This window comes from Macaca thibetana, chromosome 10, assembly GCF_024542745.1.
Source record: "Macaca thibetana thibetana isolate TM-01 chromosome 10, ASM2454274v1, whole genome shotgun sequence".
In the NCBI taxonomy this organism is placed as follows: Eukaryota; Metazoa; Chordata; class Mammalia; order Primates; family Cercopithecidae; genus Macaca; species Macaca thibetana.
This window is the reverse complement of record NC_065587.1, coordinates 86,863,764-86,887,740: the sequence shown is the minus strand read 5'-3', so window position 1 is coordinate 86,887,740 and position 23,977 is coordinate 86,863,764. Positions and strand designations below refer to the sequence as shown.

Genomic DNA, 23,977 nt, shown 5'->3' with positions numbered 1-23,977 from the left:
AGATTTTGTGGCCGGCAAAGCCTAAAGTAATTACTATCTGGCAGAAATACTTATTTCTTCACAGACAAAGTTTGTCAACTTTTTATCTACAGGGTCCAATATCCAAATAATGGGGAGTTCTAAAATGAGAGAACAGAAAAAATAGAAGATAGGAAATCAAGACTTTTCCATACTCAGGAAAGAAAGTTTCAAATTGAAAGGGCCCACACACCACATGTCCAGCATAAGCCCTACATAAGCCCTACATATGGCACATCACTGAATAATACCAGAACACCAGCAATGAAGAGCAGATCCCACTAGCTTCCAGAGAATAAGAGAGAAAAACGTGCAAACTCCAAACAGGCAATTCACAGACAAAGAAACAACCAGGAAATTTAGCCTCACCTGTAACCAAAGAAATGTAAATAAAAAACAAGATTTCACTTTACAGCCAGCCAATTAGCAAAACGTAAAGGCTGGTTGGTGTTGAGTGCTAGCAAAGATATAGGGAAATAAGGCCTCTTGTTCCTCCCAGTGCGAGAGTATATGCAGGTAGTTCTAAGTGGAATTAATTGTTCCCAGAAGCATCCACAAAACTTGGGTTCCACTGACCATCCTTTGAGCAACACTGCTACCACACTGATCCCTTAGCTGCTATTTCTTCATGTTGTCCTACACAGATGTCTACACACCTTCAGATCCTGTGCAGCACAGCGTCTGAGACACCGTCAGGGTCTCAACAAATTTGTCAAAGCTATGACACAAGTCATGTATAGCTATCCTCAGAGAGAGAGACAGACAGATGAACCAAACTTATAGGTTATGTTTGAATGCCCAAAGGAAAAGAAAAACTCAAATGTATTCAAGTGTACTTATAATGAACAATTCTGAAATATAAAGCCCAGTGACTTTTGTATTTTTTTCCCTCGCACTTTACTTTTCTCTTCCCAAATTACTCAGGATTTAAAAGGTCACAGCATAACCGTGTCCAATGCCTGGTGCTCCCTGCCCCACCTCCACTCCTGCCCCCACCAGCTTTACAGCAAGTGCTTGCATTCACCTGGTATCGGTCAAGGATTCTGAAGTCCGGACAGGTAGTTCTGTACGTGGCTTGTCCAGCTGGAAGTCTGGAAACTCCTCCTTCTTTGGCTCCATAAATCCCATCAACCAACAGAAGAGCAGCATTAACAACTTGATCCAAGTCAAAAAGTGGTAATCCCCTATCTCTTTTTGCTTGTCTGACAATCAGTTTGCGCTTCAGTCTCCGAGCTTCCGGAGTCATGGCAACAGCACCGGGACAAGCTTCCAGCCTCTTGAGCAGGAGCTTTTCCTCGTAGATGCTCACGGGAGTATACTTGGGCTCTTTTGGCTTTGTGTCCTTCTCCAGCTGAGGCTTCCTCTTTTCTCTAGCCCTTGTTTGCAAAGACATGTTTGAATCTGTGTCTTCACTGTCAATATCCATCCTGTCAGGTTTTTCCTCCTCACTCTCTACCTCCTGCTTTATCTGTTCAGGGCCTCTGACCTTCTTTCTGCCCCCAACCACTGGCCCAGAAGCTACTGACCCAGCAGGGGGTGGGACATACTCCATCCCTGGGTCTATGACTCCATCGCCTTCCATCTCATCATCATCTGTGCAGAGTACAAAACAGTGTCATCAAGGCACGGGAAGGAAGAAATGCAGAGCACACAGCCCACAGGGTGAAAACTTGTATATTTATACCACGGCCCATACCCAAAATAAAAGACCAAAGCAACCAAAGTCTTACCATGAAACAAGGCTTGTGGGGGCATCACATCTGGAATCAGATCTGCTTCTGAAAGCAAGCTAGGCGTGGCAGAATGAGAGGCAGGTGTCCCGGGAGCAGAGAAATCCAGAGAAGGAGAAGGAGATGGGCTTGTCAGTGGGGTACGGTCAGAGGAGCTCAAGGAGGAAAAGTCAATCACTTCGCCTTTTTCCAGAATCACATCTGGCCTGCGGCCTCGGCTTATGAATTTTACAGGGGTAGAAGACGTGCTCCTGTCAAGAAAGCCAGCGGCCTCCTTCTGGGCTCTTCTAATGTCTTTTGCTTCCTGAGTTCGAGACCTTTTCTCTTTTAATTCCATGGCAGATTCCACAGGATTCCGACTTGCTCGTTTTCTAAGTCCCTCAACAGTAATGATGGGATCTAAAGTTGGTTTTGAGGCTGCTAGGAAAGAATAAATACAGGCTGAGTATCCCTCATCTGAAATGCTTGGGCACAAGTATGTTTTGGATTTCAGATGTTTTCAGATTTTTGAATATTTGCATTATACTTACGGCCTGAGTATCCCAAACCCAGAAATCCAAAATCTGAAATGCTCCAAATGAGCATTTCCTTTTAACATTATGTCGGTGCTCAAAAAGTTTCAGATTTTGGAGTGTTTTTGATTTTGGATTTTCAGATTTGGATTGCTCAACCCATATCTAAATTTTAAAATAACTACTCAACTTTAGTTTCCTTTGCTAATTTATCATTATGCATAGTATCATGTTCAAGAAAGAGAAATGTTCAATGAATGCCCTAACTAAAAAAGACTTAGATATCTCTTGAGAAAAAAGAAGTTATACTGCAAATTTAAACAAATAAATACTGTCTTTCACCTACTGGAACTGGTAAACATTAAAAGTTTAGCCAGGCGTGGTGGTGCACGCCTCTTAATCCCAGCACTTTGGGAGGCTTAGGTGGACAGATCTTGAGCCCAGGAGGTGGTGGCTGCAGTGAGCCAAAAAAAAAGTTTGATAAAGCTCAGTAAATGTATGGGGAAATGGGCATTTTTATGGGCATTTCAATGGGCACTTTTTTTTGGGGGGACAGGGTCTTGCTCTGTTGCCCAGGCTGGAATGTAGTGGTGTGATCTCGGCTCACTGCAACCTCTGCCTCCCGGGTTCAAGCAATTCTCCTGCCTCAGCCTCCTGAGAAGCTGGGATTACAGGCATGCACCACCACACCCGGCTCATTTTTGTATTTCTGTACAGATGGGCTTTCATCATGTTGGCCAGGCTGGTCTTGAACTCCTGACCTCAGATGATCCACCCACCTCGGCCTCCCAAAGTACTGGGATTACAGGCATGAGCCACCACGCCCGGCCTTATTACAGTTTCTTGGAGGATAATTTGGCAATCCTGATTAAAATTTTGAATGAATATGCCCTTTGATGTAGGAACTCTGTTTCCAGGAATTTATCACATTTTCACATGTACACAAATTTGTAGAATTGTAGCACTGTTTAAAGTAACAAAAGGTCAGGCGTGATGGCTCACGCCTGTAATCCCAACATTTTTGGAGGCAGAGGCCAGAGGATCACTTGAGCCCGACAGTTCAAGACCAGCCCAGGAAACATAGTGAGACCCTATCTCTATTATTTTTTTTAAATGTTTTAATTAAAAAATAAATAAATAAAACAACAAAAAGGTAGAAACAACCAAGATGTCCATCAACAGGAGAATGGTTTAACAAATTATCACATAATTATATAATGGATGTAATGAAATAAAATAGGGTAAATCTACATGTACTGTCACGGAAAGATGTCCAAGACATACTGGTAAGTGTGGCAAAAATGGAAAACTCATATAGTATGAGTCCATTTTACTTTTTTTAAAAAGTAAGAAAATGCTTAAATCTGCAGAGATCATTTCTGAAAGTATTCACAAAAGACAACAGTGGTTACTCTGGGAAATGAAATTGCAGGCAATAGGCAGGAGGGGGAACTTTCATACTTTACACCCTTAAGTACTATTTGATTTTCTTCCCAATTATATTAAAGCTCATCAGTCTGGTCCGGTGGCTCACCCTGTAATCCCAGCACTTTGTGAGGTCAAGGCAGGTGGATAGCCTGAGGTCAGGAGTTCAAGACCAACCTGGCCAACATGGCAAAAGACGTCTCTAATAAAAATTTTAAAAAAATTAGCTGGGCATGGTGGCATGTTATTTGGGAAGCTAAGGCACGAAAATCATTTGAACCTAAGAGGGAGAGGTTACAGTGCGCCAAGACTGCACCACTGCACTCCAGCCTGGGTGACAGAGTGAGACTCTATCTCAAATAAATAAATAAACAAACAAGCAAACAAATAAATATAAAAATTTAAAAGCTCATTAAAAACTTTTTAGATCATAAAACCAGATCAATATGTGATAGTAAGAAGTTACTCTTAACATCTTTTTAAATATGAAAATGGCATTATGGTCAGGCTGCAAAAAGGAAAGAATCCTGATCTCTTAGAGATAGTCTAAGATATTTAGAAATGAAATGTTGATTCCTGGGATTTGTTTCTATATAATTCAATAGTAAGAATGGGGAAGGTTGGGGGAAAGTATTGAGGATTTAGATAAAATGAGACTGTCAGGAGTTAATGTCAAAGTGAGGTGGAAGGTACATGGGAATTCATCATGTTATTTATTAAGGGAATTTTAAAACATCTTTTCACCTTTGTGAGAAGTTTAAAAACAAAAACCAGATGGAAAACATTGAACCTTTCAGATACCCTGGGAAATTTATAGAAATGACAGCTTGATTAGGAAGTGATAAAATGTTTTTATGTGGCATTTATTTCTAGCACACACACAAGTATCATCACAGAAGTATTAAGCAGAGTAGTTCCAGAGAGGCCTGCAAGCCATGCCCAGTGGAAGCAGGAGTGTCTCCTGGACTCACACCCGCTTGGCTCTGGTCTGACTAGCATCTTTTGTACTGTTCTCACAACAGTACCTTTTATTTTCAAAGTAGAGGCAGACAACTTCTCTCCTTCAGGTTTCATCGTTGGGGGCTTGTTATGAACAAGTTTCCACCATCCCGGCTCTCCAAATTCCTGAGCACCTGAACGGAAGTACATGGGACTTCCCACGCTGAGGCAACCTGCCACGGTGCTCCACCAGGTGGACGTCTTTTTCCTAAAGAGTCCAAGAATTTGAAAATGATTGGCACTTCAATTTGCTCATTATACAGAAAAGACAGTCTGTGTATACTGTGACTCCCGGCCTGCAACATGCAATGGCACCTCCAGCTACTGAAGGAGCAGAGCACGAGAGGCAGGAGAGAGGCTCTGGAGTCCACCTGCTTCAAACCCTGGCACTACCAACTTCTAGCACCCTCGGTTTGTTCATCTGTAAAACCAGGATAATAGAACTTACCTCACAGGGTTGCTAGGAGGATTAAACGAAATAATTCAAACAAAGCATGTAAAATACTTCTCATCACAATCATCACGATTATGGAATTCTACAGGCTAATTTTAATTAAGTTGCTTTTTTATGTGAATTAAGCACAGCTCCCAAGAATAAACCATACAAAAAGTGTAACTCCAAGCCTGGGCATTTTGTGATAGAAGTTAATCACTGGCTCCAGTGAACAGCTGATTTTACCCGAGAAGTCGCACACATTTCTCAATCTGATCCTATCTGCCTTGAAGCACTAGAGTGGTAACAAAACTATGTGGCATGTTCCACAAGCACCTACTGCACGACAAAATAACCAAAATGTACAAAATGTCAACTATTTGGGGTTCCCTGTTGAAAATTCTTTTAAGGCAACTGTTCTATTTCCACCTTGAAAACATAAATCGAATGCCAAAAATCCTCAAAGACAGTCTTTCACAAGAAGACCAGTCTAACAGTTTGAAGATAATGCTGGGAAGGCAAAGGAAAAGCATTCTGAGGAACAGCGATGTATTATTAATAGAAAACACAGAAAATAAATAAGCTAAGATACAGTAGGCATAAGCACTATCTGAGGCCGGGCATGGTAGCTCACGCCTGTAATCCCAGCACTTTGGGAGGCCAAGGCGGGTGGATCACCTGAGGTCAGGAGTTCGAGACCAGCTTGGCTGACGTGGTGAAACCCCGTCTCTAGTAAAAATACAAAATTAGCCAGGTGTTATGGCACACGCCTGTAATTCCAGCTACTTGGGAGGGTGAGGCAGGAGAATCTTTGAACCTGAGAGGCGGAGGTTGCAGTGAGCCAAGACTGTGCCACTGCACTCCAGCCTGGGCAACAAGAACAAAACTTGGTCTCAAAAAAAGCACTGTCTGAGATGGAGAGAATGAAACCCCCAACCTTTTGGTCCCAAAGTACCTATCCTACATTCTTCTCTTTTTCTAATCTTTCCAAACCCTAATACAAAATGTAACATAAACACATACAATAGAATATTATTCAGTCTTAAAAATAAAGGAAATCCTGTCATATGCTGCAATGTGGATAACCCTTGAGGACATTATGCTAAGTGAAATAAGCCAGTCCCAAAAAGACAAACACTGTATGGTTCTGCATATATGAAGTATTTAGAGTAGTCAAAGTCATAGAAACAGAAAGTAGAAAGGTGACTACCTAGAGCTGTAGGGAGGGGAGAATGGAGAGTTATTTAATAGGGATAGAGTTTCAGATCTGCAAGCTGAGAAGAGTTCTGGCCATCTGTGAATCTATATTCAAATATGTGAATATACTTAACACTACTGAACTGTACACTTAGAACTGGTTAAGATGGTAAATTTTCACTGTTTTCACTGCAATAAATAAACAAAAGTTTGGCAAACAGACCTCATTTCTACAAAAAAAACCCAAAAATTAGCTGGGTGTGATGGCACGTGCCTGTGGTCCCAGCTACTTGGGAGGCTGAGGTGAGAGGATCACTTGTGCCTGGGGGGTCAAGGCTGCAGTGAGCCATGACTGTGCCACAGCACTCCAGCCTGGGTGACAGGATGAAATCCTATCTCAAACAAAAACAATAAAAAGATTGACAGACTCAAAAGATTTTAAAAACCAATGTGTTATTTAGTGTGTGGAAAATGGGTGCGTACTTGTACATTGACAGTGGGACTACAAACAGGCATATACTTTCTGGAGGTTACTTTCATAATGTACAGCAAAATTGTGTGTATCCTCTGACCTCACAAATCTACTTCTAATCATAAAAACACAAAGGATATATATACAAGAATATTCCCCACAAGGCTAACTTAAACACACAAAAACTGGAAACAATATAAATCTTTATAAAGTTATTGTCCAGTGTTACAGATTTAATTGTGTTCTCCCAAAAGATGTTGAAGTCCCAGTACTTGTGAATGTGACCTTACGTGCAAACAGTGATCAGGAGGTCATGAAGTTGAACACTAATCCAATATGACTGGTGACCTTATACAAAGGGGAAACTTGGACAGAGAGACAGATGTGTAGAGAGGGAAGATGCATGAAGACACAGGGAGAATGTCATCTACAAGCCAAGGAAGGCCTGTGGCACAGAAGCTAGGGAGAGGCATAGAACATTCTCTCCCTCACAGCCTTCAAAAGGAACCAACCCTATCAACACCTGGATTTCAGATTTCCAGCCTCTAGAACTGGAATACATTTCTGTTGTTTAAGCCATCCAGTTTGTGTTACAGCATCATTAGCAAACTAATAGAGCCAGCTAAATCACAGCACAGACACATAACAAAATATTTGTATAAAATGGAATAAATTTATTGCCAGGACATATATAAACACAGTATTTATGAATGGCCTAAATAGTTTTCCCCCAATGGCCGGGCGCGGTGGCTCAAGCCTGTAATCCCAGCACTTTGGGAGGCCGAGACGGGCGGATCACGAGGTCAGGAGATCCATACCATCCTGGCTAACACGGTGAAACCCCGTCTCTACTAAAAAATACAAAAAACTAGCCGGGCGAGGTGGCGGGCGCCTGTAGTCCCAGCTACTCGGGAGGCTGAGGCAGGAGAATGGCGTAAACCCGGGAGGCGGAGCTTGCAGTGAGCTGAGATCTGGCCACTGCACCCCAGCCTGGGCGACAAAGCGAGACTCTGTCTCAACCAAAAAAAAAAAAAAAAAAAAAAAAGACCAGCCTGGCCAACATGGCGAAACCCCATCTCTACCAAAAATACAAAAATTAGCCGGGCGTGGTGGTGTGTACCTGTAATCCCAGCTACTCAGGAGGCTGAGGCAAGAGATTCGCTTAAACCTGGGAGGCGGAAGTTGCAGTGAGCCGAGATCGCGCCACTGCACTCCAGTCAGGGCAACGAGAGTAAGACTTTGTCTTAAAAAAAAAAAAAAAAAAAAGTTTTCCCCCAAAATTATTATTGTGGTAAAATATACATAACATTTACTATCTTAATTTTTAAGAGTAGAGTTCAGTGGTATTAAGTACATTTATATGGCACAATCACCACCACCATCCACCTTCAGAACGCTTTTCAAAGGGCAAAACTGAAACTCTACAACCGTTAAACAACTCCCAATTCCACCCTCCCCACCCAGTGCTGACAACCACCGTTCTACTTTCTGTATCTGAGATTTTCACTACCCTAAGTATCTCAGATAAGTGGAATCACACAGTATGTTTTCTTGTGATTGGTTTGTTTCACACAGCATAATGTCCTCAGAGTTCATCTACATTGCAGCATGTGCCAGAATGTCCTTCCTTTTTAAGACTGAATGATATCTACTGTGTCTATATGCCACATTTTACTTATCCATTCATCTACTGATGGACACTTGGGTTGGTTCCACATCTCAGTTATTGTGAATAATGCTGCTAAAAACATGGAGATATGAGTATCTCTGAGACCTTGCTTTCAATCCTTTTGAGTATATACCCAGAAGTGAAATTGCCAGATCATATGATCATTATATTTTTAACTATTTGAGGAAATACCACACCGTTTTCCACAATGATTGTACAATTTTATATTCCCACTAACACTGCAAAAGAGTTCCCATTTCTCCACATTCTCGCCCACAGTTGTTATTTTCTGGGTTTTTTTTTTTTTTTTTTTTTTTTGATAATTGTCATCCTAAGAGGCGTGAGGTGGTATCGTGTTAATAGATTTGATTTGTGTTTCCCTAATGATTAATGATGTTGAGCAGCTTTTGATGTGTTCATTGGCCATTTTTATATCTTTGAAGGAAAGTCTATTAAATTCCTTTACCCATTTTTGCAATGGGGGGAGCTAAAACAATGGCTGCCATCTCTTTGCCCCTCTATGATTAGAAGCAGCAATCAGTGATCAGAGCACAAATACCCAATATTTGGAAAACAGGCTTATTTTTGCCCACCCTGGATGCTACAAGCTGTGTGTAAGCCACTATAGGAACACACACACAGTTTTCTCCCTAGTGGCTAGAGAAGGCGGATGGGTAGCTGCTACTGCATTAAGAACTAAAATTGACCGGTATTAACCACAATCTACTGTCTATGCCTTCCCTTGGAAACTGCAAGCCTTTATTAGACTCTAGAGTTCCAAAATAGTTCCATCGGTCTGACTGCCAGTGCAACTGCTGTCTAGGCAGGACGGCGGATGCTTCATATCTGCCACCTTCCCAGAATCCTCCTCATAAAGTTGATTGAAGAATAGATACTACAAATGCGTTCTATCATATTTCATCAATTCTAAGATCCATTAACTTTAAGATACACCATTTTATGTACAAATAAGAGCTAACTACCAATTAAATTATGACATATCAGTAACCTTAAGATGTATCTAGCTGTCAGAGATGTCAAAATTTGCAAAATTATGTATCTTTTTTTTTTTTTTTTTTTGAGACGGAGTCTCGCTCTGTCGCCCAGGCTGGAGTGCAGTGGCCGGATCTCAGCTCACTGCAAGCTCCGCCTCCCGGGTTCACGCCATTCTCCTGCCTCAGTCTCCCGAGTAGCTGGGACTACAGGCGCCCGCCACCTCGCCCGGCTAGTTTTTTGTATTTTTTAGTAGAGACGGGGTTTCACCGTGTTCGCCAGGATGGTCTCGATCTCCTGACCTTGTGATCCGCCCGTCTCGGCCTCCCAAAGTGCTGGGATTACAGGCTTGAGCCACCGCGCCTGGCAAAATTATGTATCTTAAAATCAGTAAAATATGGTACTAGAAGAAAATATTCAAGCTATTCTTCACTAATCAAAACTATACCTTCTCGAAGAATTCAAGGCTAGGACTAAAAGCAGATTAAATGAACAAATATTAGGCAATTATTTAGTAATAATTAAGTTTTCATATACTTTCTAACTTGTTTCTACAATGGTACAGAAAATTATTTAGGTTAGCACTAAAAAAAAAACACCTTTCTACATTTAAACGTTAATAACATATTAAAGACATAAAAGAAAAACCTGTAAATATCTGAAAGAAAATTTAGAACTTCATTACACTGAATACTATTCTCCTAGATCTTGTGACAAATAAGAAATGGTTACAATTTTTAAGAATTTAAAGTATGTCCTGGCCAGGTACAGTGGTTCATGCCTGTAATCTCAGCACTTTGGGTGGCAGGCGGGTGGATCACCTAAAGTGAGGAGTTCAAGACCAGCCTGACCAATATGGTGAAACCCTGTCCCTACTAAAAATACAAAAATTAGTTGGGCATGGTCGGGTGTGCCCGTAGTACCGTCTCCGCAGGCTGAGATGGGAGAATTGCTTGAACCTGGGAGGTGGAGGCTGCAGTGAGCTGAGATCGCGCCACTGCACTCCAGCCTGGATGACAGAGCAGGACTCCGTCTCAAAAAAATAAGTAAGTAAGTAAATACACAAATAAATAAAATATGTCCTATGGATAGCAGAATGAAAATCTTTAGTAGCTATGAAAAAAAGTGTACCTTAAACATAAATGCTCTTTATAAACAGCTTCTCTGGGGTATGGTAATCTTGTTAACATACACAGAGATATCTGAGCACGTGGTAACTACCCAGGGGTAGTGGCTTCAGGGATTTTCCAATCACTGATGTTTCAAGTGGAGTTCCCAAAGTGAAGAGCAGCACTGTAGCATGAAACCGGGTGGCAAGAATCATAGAGTGGTTTCTAATTCTCTTTTGCTTCTTCTGGTTAGATCAAGAGACGTTTACTGCTTTAAATTCTCATTAACACTTGTAGCCTCCCTTTTTGACTGGAAAAGAAAGCCATGGCTTGCCATTATGCGTCATGGGATCCAGCTACAATTTAACAGCAGTTTTATTTTTTATTGTTACATTCTATTTATGACAATTTATATAGGTTTCCCACTTACCATGATGATAAGTTTCTTTTAAAATTAATGTATTTTTTAAGTGACTTGATTTAAATAGGAAGATCAAATTAATAAATCCGGTGATATACCAATATGGCCAACACACTAGATAACAGTTACACTACACAGAAATTGGAGAGTAATTAATGCCTTTCATTGGCATGTTAAAAAGAAATAAGGCTCAGCTGATTCCTCTCAAAACATGCTCTAGAAATGAACAAATGAAGCAACTAAACAAATTCTGTTAAACTCCAGCAATATCCTTAAAAACAGGCAATCTAAATCCAATTTCTTCCAGGAGATAACCCTCTAAATAGAACAGCACTCGAAGATCATGAAAACATTCCAAGATCCAATTTTATCAGTTTTTTCCCTTTCTTATCCCTTATAAATGGGGTGCATTAAGTTCCATAAATAGTGCTATATCATTAAACTAAAACAACAGATTTCCTTTCCTTATGAGAAAGAACCAGTTATAGTGTCGATTCTTTTCTTAGCACCACTAAATAGCTCAAGAACCAAAATAACCCCTTTTGTAAAAATGTAGGGAGTCTATTCCATTTTCTCACAGCAGCCTGCAGAAGGTCACCCTCCTTCTGACCACCCTCCCGCATCTCAGTAACACAAGCAAAGCTGTGATTCCTCAGCGTTGGAAGAAACAGAGGCTGCAGTGAGCCCCAAGTGAGGAAAAGCATGAACTCCCTGCCCTGACCTGAAGCGGTCAGAGACTTTGTCATGTCTAAACTAATCTCATTATGTAAGATTCATGAATCTCACACAGGACTTCAGACAACAACTAACAATCAGAATCTCAAACAAAAATTCACCAATGTGGTAGCAAACTCACAAGTACCCAAGAGCAATAAAAGTCTTGTCAGGTCCACGTGGACCTTTAGTGAAAATACATGGTCGCAAGGTCTGTGCATCAGCATCCCCGAGTCTAATGAACCAAAGCAGCCACTGAGGTGAGCACACAGCAGCAAACTCAAAGTGCAATGGTAAACACAGTGACTAATGAACAAGCCATATACAGATGTGCCCAGACTTTGCTAAGCACTATGAAAAATAGTCAAACATATAAAAAAGTGTCTACTGAGTTAACAAAACAAATATTAGTAACACAAAACTCTATTAACGACCAGGCGTGATGGCTCACGCCTGTAGTCCCAACACTTTAGGAGGCTGAGGCGGCGGATCACGAGGTCAGGAGATCGAGAGCATCCTGGCTAACATGGTGAAATCCTGTCTCTACAAAAAATACAAAAAATTAGCCGGGCATAGTGTTGGGCGCCTGTAGTCCCAGCTACTCGGGAGGCTGAGGCAGCAGAATGGCATGAACCCGGGAGGCAGAGATTGCAGTGAGCCAAGATTGCGCCACTGCACTCCAGCCAGGGCGACAGAGGGAGATTCCATCTCAAAAAAAAAAAAAAATTAACTAAGGGCAACCTAAATACATACAGTCAGTAATTGCCTTATTTTTCCTCTCTTGTCTTCCTAGAAGGCACTGCTGTGTTTTGGGGTTTTTTATTTGCTTGTTTGTTTGAGACGGAGTCTCGCGCAGTCACCTAGGCTGGAGTAAAGTGGCACCATCTCAGCTCACTGCAACCTCCGCCTCCCAGGTTCAAGCGATTCTCCTGCCTCAGCCTCCCGAGTAGCTGGGATTACGGGCCTGCCAGCATGCCCAGCTAATTTTTGTATTTTTAGTAGAGATGGGGTTTCACCATGTTGGCCAGGCTGGTCTCAAACTCCTGACCTCAGGTGATCCGCCCACCTCAGCCTCCCAAAATGCTGGGATTACAGGCATGAACTACCGGGCCTGGCCTGGTTGGTGCTTTTTAAGAGATGGGAGTCTCACTATACTGTCCAGGCTGGCCTCAAACTCCTGGGCTCAAGTGATCCTCCAACCTTGGTCTCCTGAGTAGCTGGGACAACAGGCATGCCCCACCACACACAGCTTAAAAGAATGTAATAACCCTATCTCCTCAAGTGAAATATTGACTTATCCAACTCTTGAGTCTCATGTAATACAATTCTTATTTTCTAACATTCTAAGAATTTCTTCAAAAAATGTCATGTTCAGTTGAAATAAACACTTTCTTTTTTTTTTCTTTTTTTTTTTTTTTTAGATGGAGTCTCACTCTGTTGCCCAGGCTGGAGTGCAATGGAACGATCTTGGCTCACTGCAACCTCCACCTCCTGGGTTCAAGCGATTCTCCTGCCTCAGCCTCCTGAGTAGCTGGGATTATAGTTGCCTGCCACCACGCCCAGCTAATTTTTGTATTTCAGTAGAGATGGGGTTTCACCATGTTGGCCAGGCTGGTCTTGAACTCCTGACTAGAGGTGATCCACCTGCCTCGGCCTCCCATAGTGCTGTGATTACAGGCGTGAGCCACCATGCCTGGCCAAGTTTTCTTTTTTGTTTTTTCAATCTTAAAAAAGTAAAAACATTCTTTGGAATTCAAAAATTCTTTGTAATTGCCACAAGTAAACACCTAACAAGGTCAGGAACAGTGGCTCATACCCATAATCCTAGCACTCTGGAAGGCTGAGGCAGGAAAGCTGTTTGAGCCCAGGAGTTCGAGACCAGCCTGAGACAACATGAGACCCCTGTCTCTACAAAAAAATTAAAAAATAAGGCCGGGAGCAGTGGCTCATGCCTGTAATCCCAGCACTTTGGGAGGCCGAGGCAGACGGATCACCTGTAGTCAGGAGTTCAAGAACAGCCTGGCCAACATGGTGAAACCCCGTCTCTACTAAAAATACAAAAATTAGCCAGGCATGGTGGCAGGTGTCTGTAATCCCAGCTACTCAGGAGGCTAAGGCAGAAGAATCGCTTGAACCCGGGAGGTGGAGGTTGCAGGGAGCCAAGATCACGCCACTGCACTCCAGCCTCGGGGGTAGAGCAAGACGCTCCTCAAAAAATAAATAAATAAATAAATAAATAAATAAATAAATAAATAAATAAGCAAGTCAGGCATGTTGGTGCACACCTGTAATCCCAGCTTCTCAGGAGGCTGACGCAGGAGGATTACTTGAGCCCAGGAGGTTGAGGATGCAGTGAGCTATGATCGCGCCACTGTACTCCAGCCTGGGTGACAGAGGGAGACTCTGTCTCAAAAAAATTAAAATAAATCTCTAACAAGGCTATGTTAGGCAGTCTCAAATCTTGTATACTTCATTCTTTACATATTCCTTCAAGTATAAGATTTTTTAAAAACACATTACCTGTTCCCTAGTAAAAAAGTCCAATGTTTCTCAATAAAAGCACAGATATCTTCTTTCCACCTGAAATAACCTTGACGTCCACTTCCTTCTAGAGACAAGTTGTACATTGCCAACATGACGACCTGAAACACAATTGAAACAAGAGGTGGGAGAACAGCACGGTTAGGGATGTTAATCTTGAGGAGGGAAAAGTTTCTTCTGTTTTATATTCTGAGTAGGAATGGCGGGGAACAAAGGGAACAAAGGAAGGACAGTATCTTAGAATATTCCCAGGGTAGAATTTACTTCCTTTTTCACTTTCGTTAGATATCACTAATCCACTTAATTATGTGCAGAACTAAGCATCTAATCCTTAGGTGCCACACATGCAGGGCTGTGTGGCTGAACTGATGGCTACAACAGAGCTGCCCCTGAATCAGCTGATAAACAGGCATTGTCCCAAGGATCTGCACCCTACACAGTGCAGTCCTAAATCAAAGGCTATCTTCTGACAGCAGGAGGCCTTCAGGTGCCTACTCCAGCCAGCATTTTCTGACCAATGGCACTACCCTTTATCAACTATCTTGAAAATCACCCTTGTATACACTTTTCTAAGCTCTTAGTGGGCAAAAACAAGATTCTCAGAATCTCAGAACTAAAAATAATGCTACATGCCATCTACTCGGTGACTCAGCCATTTTTACCTGTCAAACCCCTCCTTCAAATGAAATCAGCATTAGAGGAGAAACAGACAACTGAAAGGCCCAGCCACTCAGCCCATTCTCGAAGGGCTCCAAGACACCCCCACAGCTCAGGATGTAAACTCTTAATCTAATTTACTCTACTCTTATTTTACAGATGAGGAATTCATGGCCCCAAATGGGGAAGTATTTTCCAGAAATATAAATAACATATGCTCATTGTAAAATACTTCAGTAATATAGAAAAGAGCAAACAAAGGAGGAAGTAAAAATCACTTGAAATCCACCATCAAGAAATAATCCCATCCTTTCAGACATTTTTCTTTGAATCTATACTCATATAGATTTTTTTTCTGTTTGTTTGTTTGGTCTTTTTGAGACGGAGTCCCACTGTGATGCCTAGGCTGGAATGTGATGGTGTGATCTCGGCTCACAGCAACCTCCGATTCCTGGGTTCAAGCAATTTTCCTGCCTCAGCCTCCCGAGCACTGGAATCTCAGATTTGCACCATCATTCCTGGCTAATTTTTGTATTTTCAGTAGAGACAGGGTTTTGAACTCCTGACCTCAAGTGATCCGCCCGCCTCAGTCTCTCAAAGTGCTGGAATTACAGATGCGAGCCACTGCATCCAGCCTAATCCTTATTTCTATAAAGAGCATCCTGTATCTGTAAGGAGTGTAGTAAATTGCAGTTAACGCCCCCAACATCTGTATTCACAGCATTAAATCCCCAACAGTCTTACGGAAAGACCTGTATCTACACCACTCAAAGGGGCCCAGTAATTCTGACTCTTCACTAACCAAGTTTCAAATTCTCCCATTCTTAAACTGGCAATACTTGCAGACAGTCTAAAAACAATTAACCCCATGAACAGATTTTTTCAAATGTCTTCCAGTTATACCTGCATCTGGTCTACACCAGCCAACAAACATCTTCCTTTAAGCAATCAATATTCATGAGAAGTTAGTGTTTAATGGGCATGGACTTTCATTTTGTAAAGATAAAAAAATTCTGGAGGTGGATGGTGGTGGTGATTACACAGCAATGTGAATGTACTTAATTCCACTGAACTGTACATTAAAAAATGGTAAACTATATGTTATGCATATTTCACCACAAGTTTAAAAAATAATTATTGCTCAATAAATAATTTAAGAAAATCATAGAACAAGCTTTGCCCACTCTCAGAAGAGTATCTCAGAAACATGTATTTGCTGATAATCTCAGTGATAAAGTATCTGTTATTTTATTTCTATGACTTTTCTGTATAATTGAGACATTTTATGACTTTAAAAAGTTAAAGTTTGCATATTTACTTGAAAATAACTTTTTCTATTATCACTTAATCTTTACTGGGAAAACTATAAACTAATATATAAAGGACCTGTTTTTCCTCGTCTCCTGGAATTTATGATCTAAAAGAATGAATCCCAGGCCAGGCATGGTGGCTCACACCTGTAATCCCAGCACTTTGGGAGGCTGAGGTGGGTGAATCACCTGAGGTCAGGAGTTCAAGACCAGCCTGGCCAACATGGTGAAACCCTGTCTGTACTAAAAATACAAAAATTAGCTGGGCATGGTGGAGCATGCCTGTAGTTTCAGCTACTCGTGAGGCTGAGGCAGGAGAATCGTTTGAATGCAGGAGGCAGAGGTTGCAGTGAGCCATTACACTCCAGCCTGGGCAACAAGAGTGAAACTTCATCTCAAAAAAAAAGGAAAACTAGTTTAGTTTTCCGTTCTCATGCTACCAGATCAAGCTCATCAGTAATGAAGCTGATCTTGTGGACCAATGTATCCACAGGGCCTAGCTCAGAGCTGGCAGGTACTCAGTATATGCTGAAGAACAGTAGAAAAATAACGGGCAAAGATCGATCATGGTATCCTTACTTATGCCGTAAGAATGAGTCTCCAGGAAAAGAATGTAAAACCTTCCCTATTCTTCCCAAATGTCTGATAAAGTTTCTCCTCTGTATGGAACTGCTATTCACAGGAGTCACCAAGGAGGAGGAAAGGACACAGAAAGGGAGCGTGGCAGGAAGGGGCCTTTTAATCAGGAGATCAGACCTCTTTACTGTAAGTATTTTATAATACAAACAAAATGCTGTTTGTGTTACACGCATTTCTATATATTTCTTTGGTAAATCTTTCAAAGTTTAAGATTTAAAGACAGAAAACCCACATTTCAATATACTAAGAATGTGGCTACATCAATGGAGTCTATTCAAGACCAACTGATTCTCTTTCAGGTCTTCAACAAGAGATGGGCTTTTTCAGATGCAACTAGAAATACTGGTCAGTTGTTTGCTAAGAATCAGATATATGCAACCTAAGTTATCACTTCACCCTACCAGGTTAGTATCCACCATCCATATGTCTTTTGGAAGTGAAAAAATAATTTGCAAGTTATGTTAGTCTAATTAAATATGCAAAGTGGCCGGGCACGGTGGCTCACACCTGTAATCCCAGCACTTTGGGAGGCCGAGGTGGGTGGATAACCTGAGGTCAGGAGTTCGAGACCAGCCTGGCTAACATGGCAAAACCCTGTCTCTACTGAAAATACAAAAAATTAGCTAGGCATAGTGGCGCGTGCCTGTAATCCCAGCTACTAGACAGGCTGAGGCAGGAGGACTGCTTGAACCTGGGAGGCGGAGGTTGTAGTGAGCTGAGATCGTGCCACTACACTCCAGCCTGAGAAACAGAGCAAGACCGTGTCTCAAAAAGATTTAAAAATTTAAAAAAAGTAAATAAATATGCAAAGTGAGCCAATATTACATAGTCTGAGCAAAATAAGCAAAAGCCAGCTTTTCTTTTAAAAAGACCCACTACAGAAAACTCACATTTTTGAAAATAACAAATTACATATATTTGCTCTTCTTCCATTATATAGCTTTTATGAGAAACCACTTGCAGGACAATACAAATCTACCTACGTGCACGTATCACAATAATCTATTAATAAGATCTTGCCTACACACAGTATCCCATGTACACTTGAGAAAAATGTCCCAGTTATAATATTCATAAGGCTCTATCCTCAATACAAACTTCTCTTCATTTTCTACTTACATTTTTTTCAGGCAAGTCAAAGAAAAGGCTTCCTAATTCAACACTGACAGATTTCATCAGATGTCCTAATAAAGCATTGATAATTAAGATAATAGACTAATGTTGCTAAGGTAACTACAATTTACAAGGAACACCATAAATGGCTAAAATGGTGTAATTTAAAATCTTTCTCATCAATCTATTTCCTTCAAAGTAAAAAGTGCTGTGAGTAATTATCTTGTTGACCTGTTTATTATCAAAATTAAGTATAGAATGTCAGCTGTCTTGGGGCAGAGGCCTTAGCTGTCTTGTTCACCACAGTAGTCTCAGGCCTAGAACAGTACCTGGTTCATAATAAATTTGCTGAATAAATAGATAAACACATAAATAGATTTGCTGAATGAATGAATGAACATAAAAACTAAGTAACATGTAATTCTTTTTTTTTTTTTTTTTGAGACAGGATCTCACTCTGTCACCACCTAGGCTGGAGTGCAGTGGCTCGATCACAGCTCATTGCAGCCTCAACCTCTCAGGCTCAAGCAACCCTCCCACCTCAGTCTCCTGAGAAGCTGGGACCACAGGCGTGCACCACCACCACACTCAGCTAATTTTTGTATTGTTTTGTTTTGTTTTTTTTGGTTTTTTTTTTGAAACGGACTTTCACTCTTGTTGCCCAGGCTGGAGTGCAGTGGTGCAATCTTGGCTCATGGCAACCTCAGCCTCCCGGGTTCAAGCGATTCTCCTGCCTCAGCTTCCCAAGTAGCTGGGATTACAGGCATGCACCACCACACCCAGCTAATTTTGTATTTTTAGTAGAGACGGGGTTTTTCCATGTTGGTCAGGCTGGTCTCAAACTCCGGAACTCAGGTGATCCGCCCCACCCGGCCTCCCAAAGTGCTGGGATTACAGGCATGAGCCACCTCGCCTGGCCTGTTTTTTATAGAGACGGGGTTTTACCACGTTACCCAGGCTTGTCTCCTGAGCTCAGATAATCTGGCTGCCTCCGCCTCCCAAAGTGCTGGGATTACAGATGTGAGCCACCATGTCTGGCTTCATTTGGTTGTTGAACTAAAAAGTATACATTGATACCTTATTATTATTCATATTATATATTCACCTATTGATATAGAAACAAAACCAAAACAATTTAATACAACCTGGAGATCAGTAAAAAGCTATTGTTTAGGATACAGCTGGCTTAGATTAGCATGTTGGTATTAGAGACGGTTAAAAATGAACAAGTATTTCAGCAAACAAAAATTCAAACATCTCCGAGTTCAAATGCAGAAAAGCTGGGTTATGTTGGTTTTTGCAATCAGTCACCTTCCTTCTTCCAAATCTGTTTTCAACATAGCCATCTTTCCACTTTAAAAAAAGTTTTATTGTTCTTAAAATGGCTGCCAGGAAAATAAGAATTTCATTTTCAATTATAATCTGAGCTTGGTATCACATATAAATGAAATCATGAGATTCTCAAGCCTCTCAAGCCTAATTCGCCAAGTCAGCAGTGAATATTTTGCTTTCTTTTTTTTTTTTTTTTGAAAAGGAGTCACACTTTGTCGCCCAAGCTGGAGTACAGTGGCGCGGTCTGGGCTCACTGCAGCCTCCGCCTCCCAGGTTCAAGCGATTCTCCTGCCTCAGCCTCCCAGGTAGCTGGGATTACAGGGGCCCACCACTAGCCAGTTAATTTTTGTATTTTCAATAAAGATGGGGTTTCACCATGTTGACCAGGCTGATCTCGAAGTCCTGACCTCAGGTGATCTGCCCGTCTTGGTCTCCCAAAGTGCTGGGATTACAGCGAGTATTTTTCACTCCCTTCTCCATCTATTCGGTATCTAATTTCATTGCGAAATAAAAAGTGCCCCTCCGAACAATTCAAAAGCTCATCCCTAAGTTTCTAGATATTCATTCCAACAAACTCCTGGGGGAACCACCCTCATGGACTCGGGGAAGGGCTTTTTACTCACTTGCTGCCATGTCAGCTTCAGCCTTTCATACTGCTCCTTGCCATCTGCTGAGCAATCCGAACAAGTAAACCTAAAAAAATTATCACCCTTAAGGTAACTGAGCTGTTCCCTCAGCTGACCTAGGAGAAAAACAAAAAATCACATCACGGGTTTATCTAGAGCAGCGGTAACCCAAAGGTTTAATCCATTTATCACCCAGATTTTCCTTTCCTATGTTGAGTCGTATTTTCTTCAGACAACCCACAATTGCAAGATGGGGAAAAGGGAGTAAGAAAGATTTCTAATACCAAGTATACGCCCACTAAGATCTGTAGGATCCAGTAACTTTTAGGAGAAAGGTACTGGAAAAGCAGGTATTATTGCTGGATTTCCCAACTGTCACATTCCTGACTCCCAAAGGCAGGTCTCTTCACACATTCTTTCAAAAAATTTGAGCTCCCTCCGCATACCAGGTACTGGGCTAGGAACTGGGAATACAAAGTCCAAGACAGAAAATGGTGCCTGCTCTCACAGTTTGCACTTCCCTGAGGATTGCATAGAAAATAGGTGATCACAACAGCACAGTGGTTCTCCATGCTCACAGTGCATTGGAATCACCCAAGTTGTTCTTGGTTTTCTAAATATGCTTGGTTCTAGCCCAGATAAAATTAATCAATTTCTAAAGCAGAGCCTAGGAGTTACATTTCTTAAAGTCCCTCAGGTGATGCTGATGCTCTGTGACACATGAAAACCAAAGGAGTGGAATGTGATGTGTACCACAGGGCAGTGTGAGGGTAAATAAAAGGGGGGCCCAACCTATATTAGTGGGAGGCTTAGGATTAGAAATTGGCCAGGTGAAAAGGGGTGTCTTTGTGTGTAGGGAGAATGGAGGCTGTGGAGATGCATATTCCAGAGGAAAAAAACTGTGCAAAGCCCTAAGGATAAGAATTGTTTGTGAAGAATGAGAAGTTCACCCTCACTGCAAAGTTGTGTGGCCATCAAAGCAGCTACAGTTAGCAGGGTCCTGACCACAAAGGGTAGTTTAAAATTTGTCCTCACAGGATAAAGGGAAAGCCACTGAGAATTCAGGCAGAACCTGAAATTAATAAGCAGAGACCGCTCAGAAGCAAAAACCGTCTAACTAGTAAATTCTACGTTTCCCATGAAAATGTTACTATTAATTTGTTAACAGTGACTAAATTTGAAGTTGAACCCATTTTAAGAAAAACATTTCCGCATGCCAGAAAATGACCCTCTTCACAATTATATTTCTCTGACTTGGTTACAAATTATATTACACAAAGGCATTCCTCAAGTAGTATATCTTTACTAGGCTCTTGCCTAACGGGAAAATCCTGTTTCGGTATGAACCATGTGATGGCTGGCAAGCCACGCTCCTCAAGTGCCAGGAAGCTGGCCATTGAAAATCTCAAGATTAGGGCCGAGCACAGTGGCTCATGTCTATAATCCCAGAATTTTGGGAGGCCGAGGTGGATCACCTGAGGTCACGAGTTCAAGACCAACCTCAACCTGGAGAAACCCTCTCTCTACTAAAAATACAAAATTAGCCAGACGTGGTGGTGCATGCCTGTAATCCCAGCTACTGTGGAGGCTGAGGCAGAAGAATTACTTGAACCTAGCAGGCGGAGGTTGCAGTGAGCCAAGATCACACCATTGCACTCCGGTGTGGGCGACAAGAGCGAAACTCCGTCTCAAAAAAAAAAAAAAAATTGCCAGGTGTGCTGGCAAATGCCTATAATCCCAGCTACTTGAGAGGCTGAGGCAGGAGAATCACTTGAACCCAGGAGCTGAGATCGCTCCATTGCACTCCATCCTGGGCAACAAAAGCAAAACTCCACCTCAAAAAAGAAAAAAGAAAAAAAAACCTCAAGATTGCAGCAATCAGGGAGTGTGTATGATGTATCTCTTGCCAGCAGAAAAAAAGGAAAATGGGAAAAAAGACTGGTCCTAGAAAAAGGGCAAAAAACCCCTTCAATCTGCTAATTCTAACCTCTTTTCGGTATACAATAAGAGTTCTCTATATAAGTTAACCATTAACAAAGTAATTTTTATAAACTTGAACATGAATTCAACACTGGGACTGGAATTGGCCCTAAATCTCTATGATCTTGTTAGAAAAACATGGCTAATTCTTTAAGTAACACAGGATTTCCAATTTTCTCAATTTTATTGAGTTACCATCAAAAGTGTTAATTTAACAATGTGATAGAGGTTGACAGTAAGTTTCATTAGTACAAACGTGCCTATGTTTTATATAAATTTATACCTGATCGACTAGGAATAAATATAATTATCTTTTTATTTAGGTCTCTTTTACACATTCACGCTTCTTTCACAGGTTGGAAAAACAAACCTTCACACAGGAATTGACAAATCAAAGGGAGTGAGAAGCTCCTTACTGGCTGGTATCCATTTTTGGCACTTGTCACAGAAGTAGGACAGCTGCTCCTCCATCCACGACACGTCTCCTTCATCGCTGTTGAGGGAATCCCCACTCTGGTCGTGCGATAAGTCCACGGATGCCTGGTCCTCGGATTCGACAATCAGGAGCGTCTCTCCCTCCACTTCACCTTCCTCCAGTCCTTCTGAGGTCGATGTTCTCGTGGCTTCGTCATCATGCCGACTGATCAGACTACTCAGGTGGATGCTACTATCCATCCCTTCCTTCTCACAAGCTCAGCAGTGGTTCACAGTAACAACCCTAAGCTCTGGACAGTGACTTTAACAGGGCTTCTACCAGGATCACACGGACAGAGACTCTTCCAAAGAGTGTCTGCCCACACTCCTTCATTCAGATATAAGGGACCCTGAAAGCAGTAATTTACAACAGATGATCCACTGTCCTTTATTTGATTAAGTGTAAAAGGACAGTGACCAGAAAAAATATGAAGATACTACTAAGCTACTCTCCATCAACACACATACAAACTCATGTTGTCTGTCCAATAGATACTTCACATTCAAGTCATGATTTTTGAGATCCTTTTGCCAATAACGTCTTCTCTCTTTCTGCTTCAAGTTGCTCAGTCAAAATAATCTGTTCTCCCAAAAGACGAATGTTTTCTTTTTTCCGAATTTGCCTCTCAATGTCTCTGATAACTCCGTCACGAAGCCTCTAAAAACGTAAGAAACAGATTTCAGTAACATCCCGAACAGGTGGTCCCCATCCTTGTGCCATTCAAATCCAAATAACAGTGTTACCAAAATACACTTAAAACTTTCAGATTCCAAATACCCAGTTACTATTTTAATTTTCTGTACAAATGTAAAATGTAATAAACGATCAAATAAATTTGGTAGTGTGCTAAATGTTATTACTGAAATGATTTCTTATCATACTTTTAGAAATTCCTGAGCATTTAGTACAGAAAATGTAATGGGAAATAACAGAAAAAAAAAAAAAAAAACCTGGCACCATGTTAAATTTTTTTTTTAATTTATTTTTTGAGACAAGAGTCTCGCTCTGTCAACCAGGCTGGAGTGCAGCGGTGTGAACTCAGCTCACCGCAACGTCCGCCTCTTAGGTTCAAGTGATTCTCTGGCCTCAGCCTACCAAGTAGCTGAGACTACAGGCGCACACCACCATGCCCAGCTAATTTTTGCATTTTTAGTAGAGACAGGGTTTCGCCACGTCAGCCAAGCTAGTCTCGCATTCCTGATCTCAAGTAATCCACCTGCCTCAGCCTCCCAAAGTGCTAGATTACAGGCGTGAGCCACCGCGCCCGGCCAATGTTAAATTTTTAAACTTTAATTGATATGTAATGCTTTAAAAACTTGGCGAGTTACTATAGTAACACTCTAAACTACTCTTCAGTTAGCAATTATCCTAGCTGAACAACAAACATCAAGAGAAAAAAATGCAGATTACTAAAATCTGAACTTGGCTTCTAGCATGTAAAGTTAAAAATGTAAAAATCATGCAGAATTATTAATTAATTATATAACATAAAAAGAAGAAAAAGAAGAATGCTACTACCAGAGGAAAAAATAAATGCTCATCAATGGTAGTTACCTTAGTAAGCACTAAAAAACCACAGCATTTCAGAACATGGACCTGGCACCCAAGATGA

The 23,977-nt window shown here is 41.4% G+C and overlaps 2 protein-coding genes across 11 annotated transcripts in view; both read right to left on the bottom strand.

Moving 5' to 3' along the window:
• The window catches only part of KAT14 (lysine acetyltransferase 14), a 46,945-nt gene extending 24,380 nt beyond the window's left edge, over window positions 1-22,565 (bottom strand). For 2 of the 3 annotated variants that reach the window (XM_050745341.1, XM_050745343.1), the window contains exons 1-6: window positions 22,307-22,565; window positions 19,908-20,026; window positions 14,213-14,334; window positions 4,711-4,892; window positions 1,749-2,168; window positions 1,043-1,611 (exon numbers count right to left, since the gene is read on the bottom strand). In XM_050745341.1, the coding sequence (XP_050601298.1) occupies window positions 1,043-1,611; window positions 1,749-2,168; window positions 4,711-4,892; window positions 14,213-14,334; window positions 19,908-20,026; window positions 22,307-22,565 (1,671 nt within the window). The remainder of the gene's footprint in view (window positions 1-1,042; window positions 1,612-1,748; window positions 2,169-4,710; window positions 4,893-14,212; window positions 14,335-19,907; window positions 20,027-22,306) is intronic. The other variant, XM_050745342.1, reaches the window with a different exon arrangement.
• The window catches only part of LOC126929204 (protein PET117 homolog, mitochondrial), a 549,430-nt gene continuing 547,508 nt past the window's right edge, over window positions 22,056-23,977 (bottom strand). For all 8 annotated transcript variants that reach the window (XM_050745419.1, XM_050745416.1, XM_050745420.1 and 5 more), the window contains exon 3: window positions 22,056-23,022. In XM_050745419.1, the coding sequence (XP_050601376.1) occupies window positions 22,873-23,022 (150 nt within the window). In that variant the 3' untranslated portion in view covers window positions 22,056-22,872. The remainder of the gene's footprint in view (window positions 23,023-23,977) is intronic.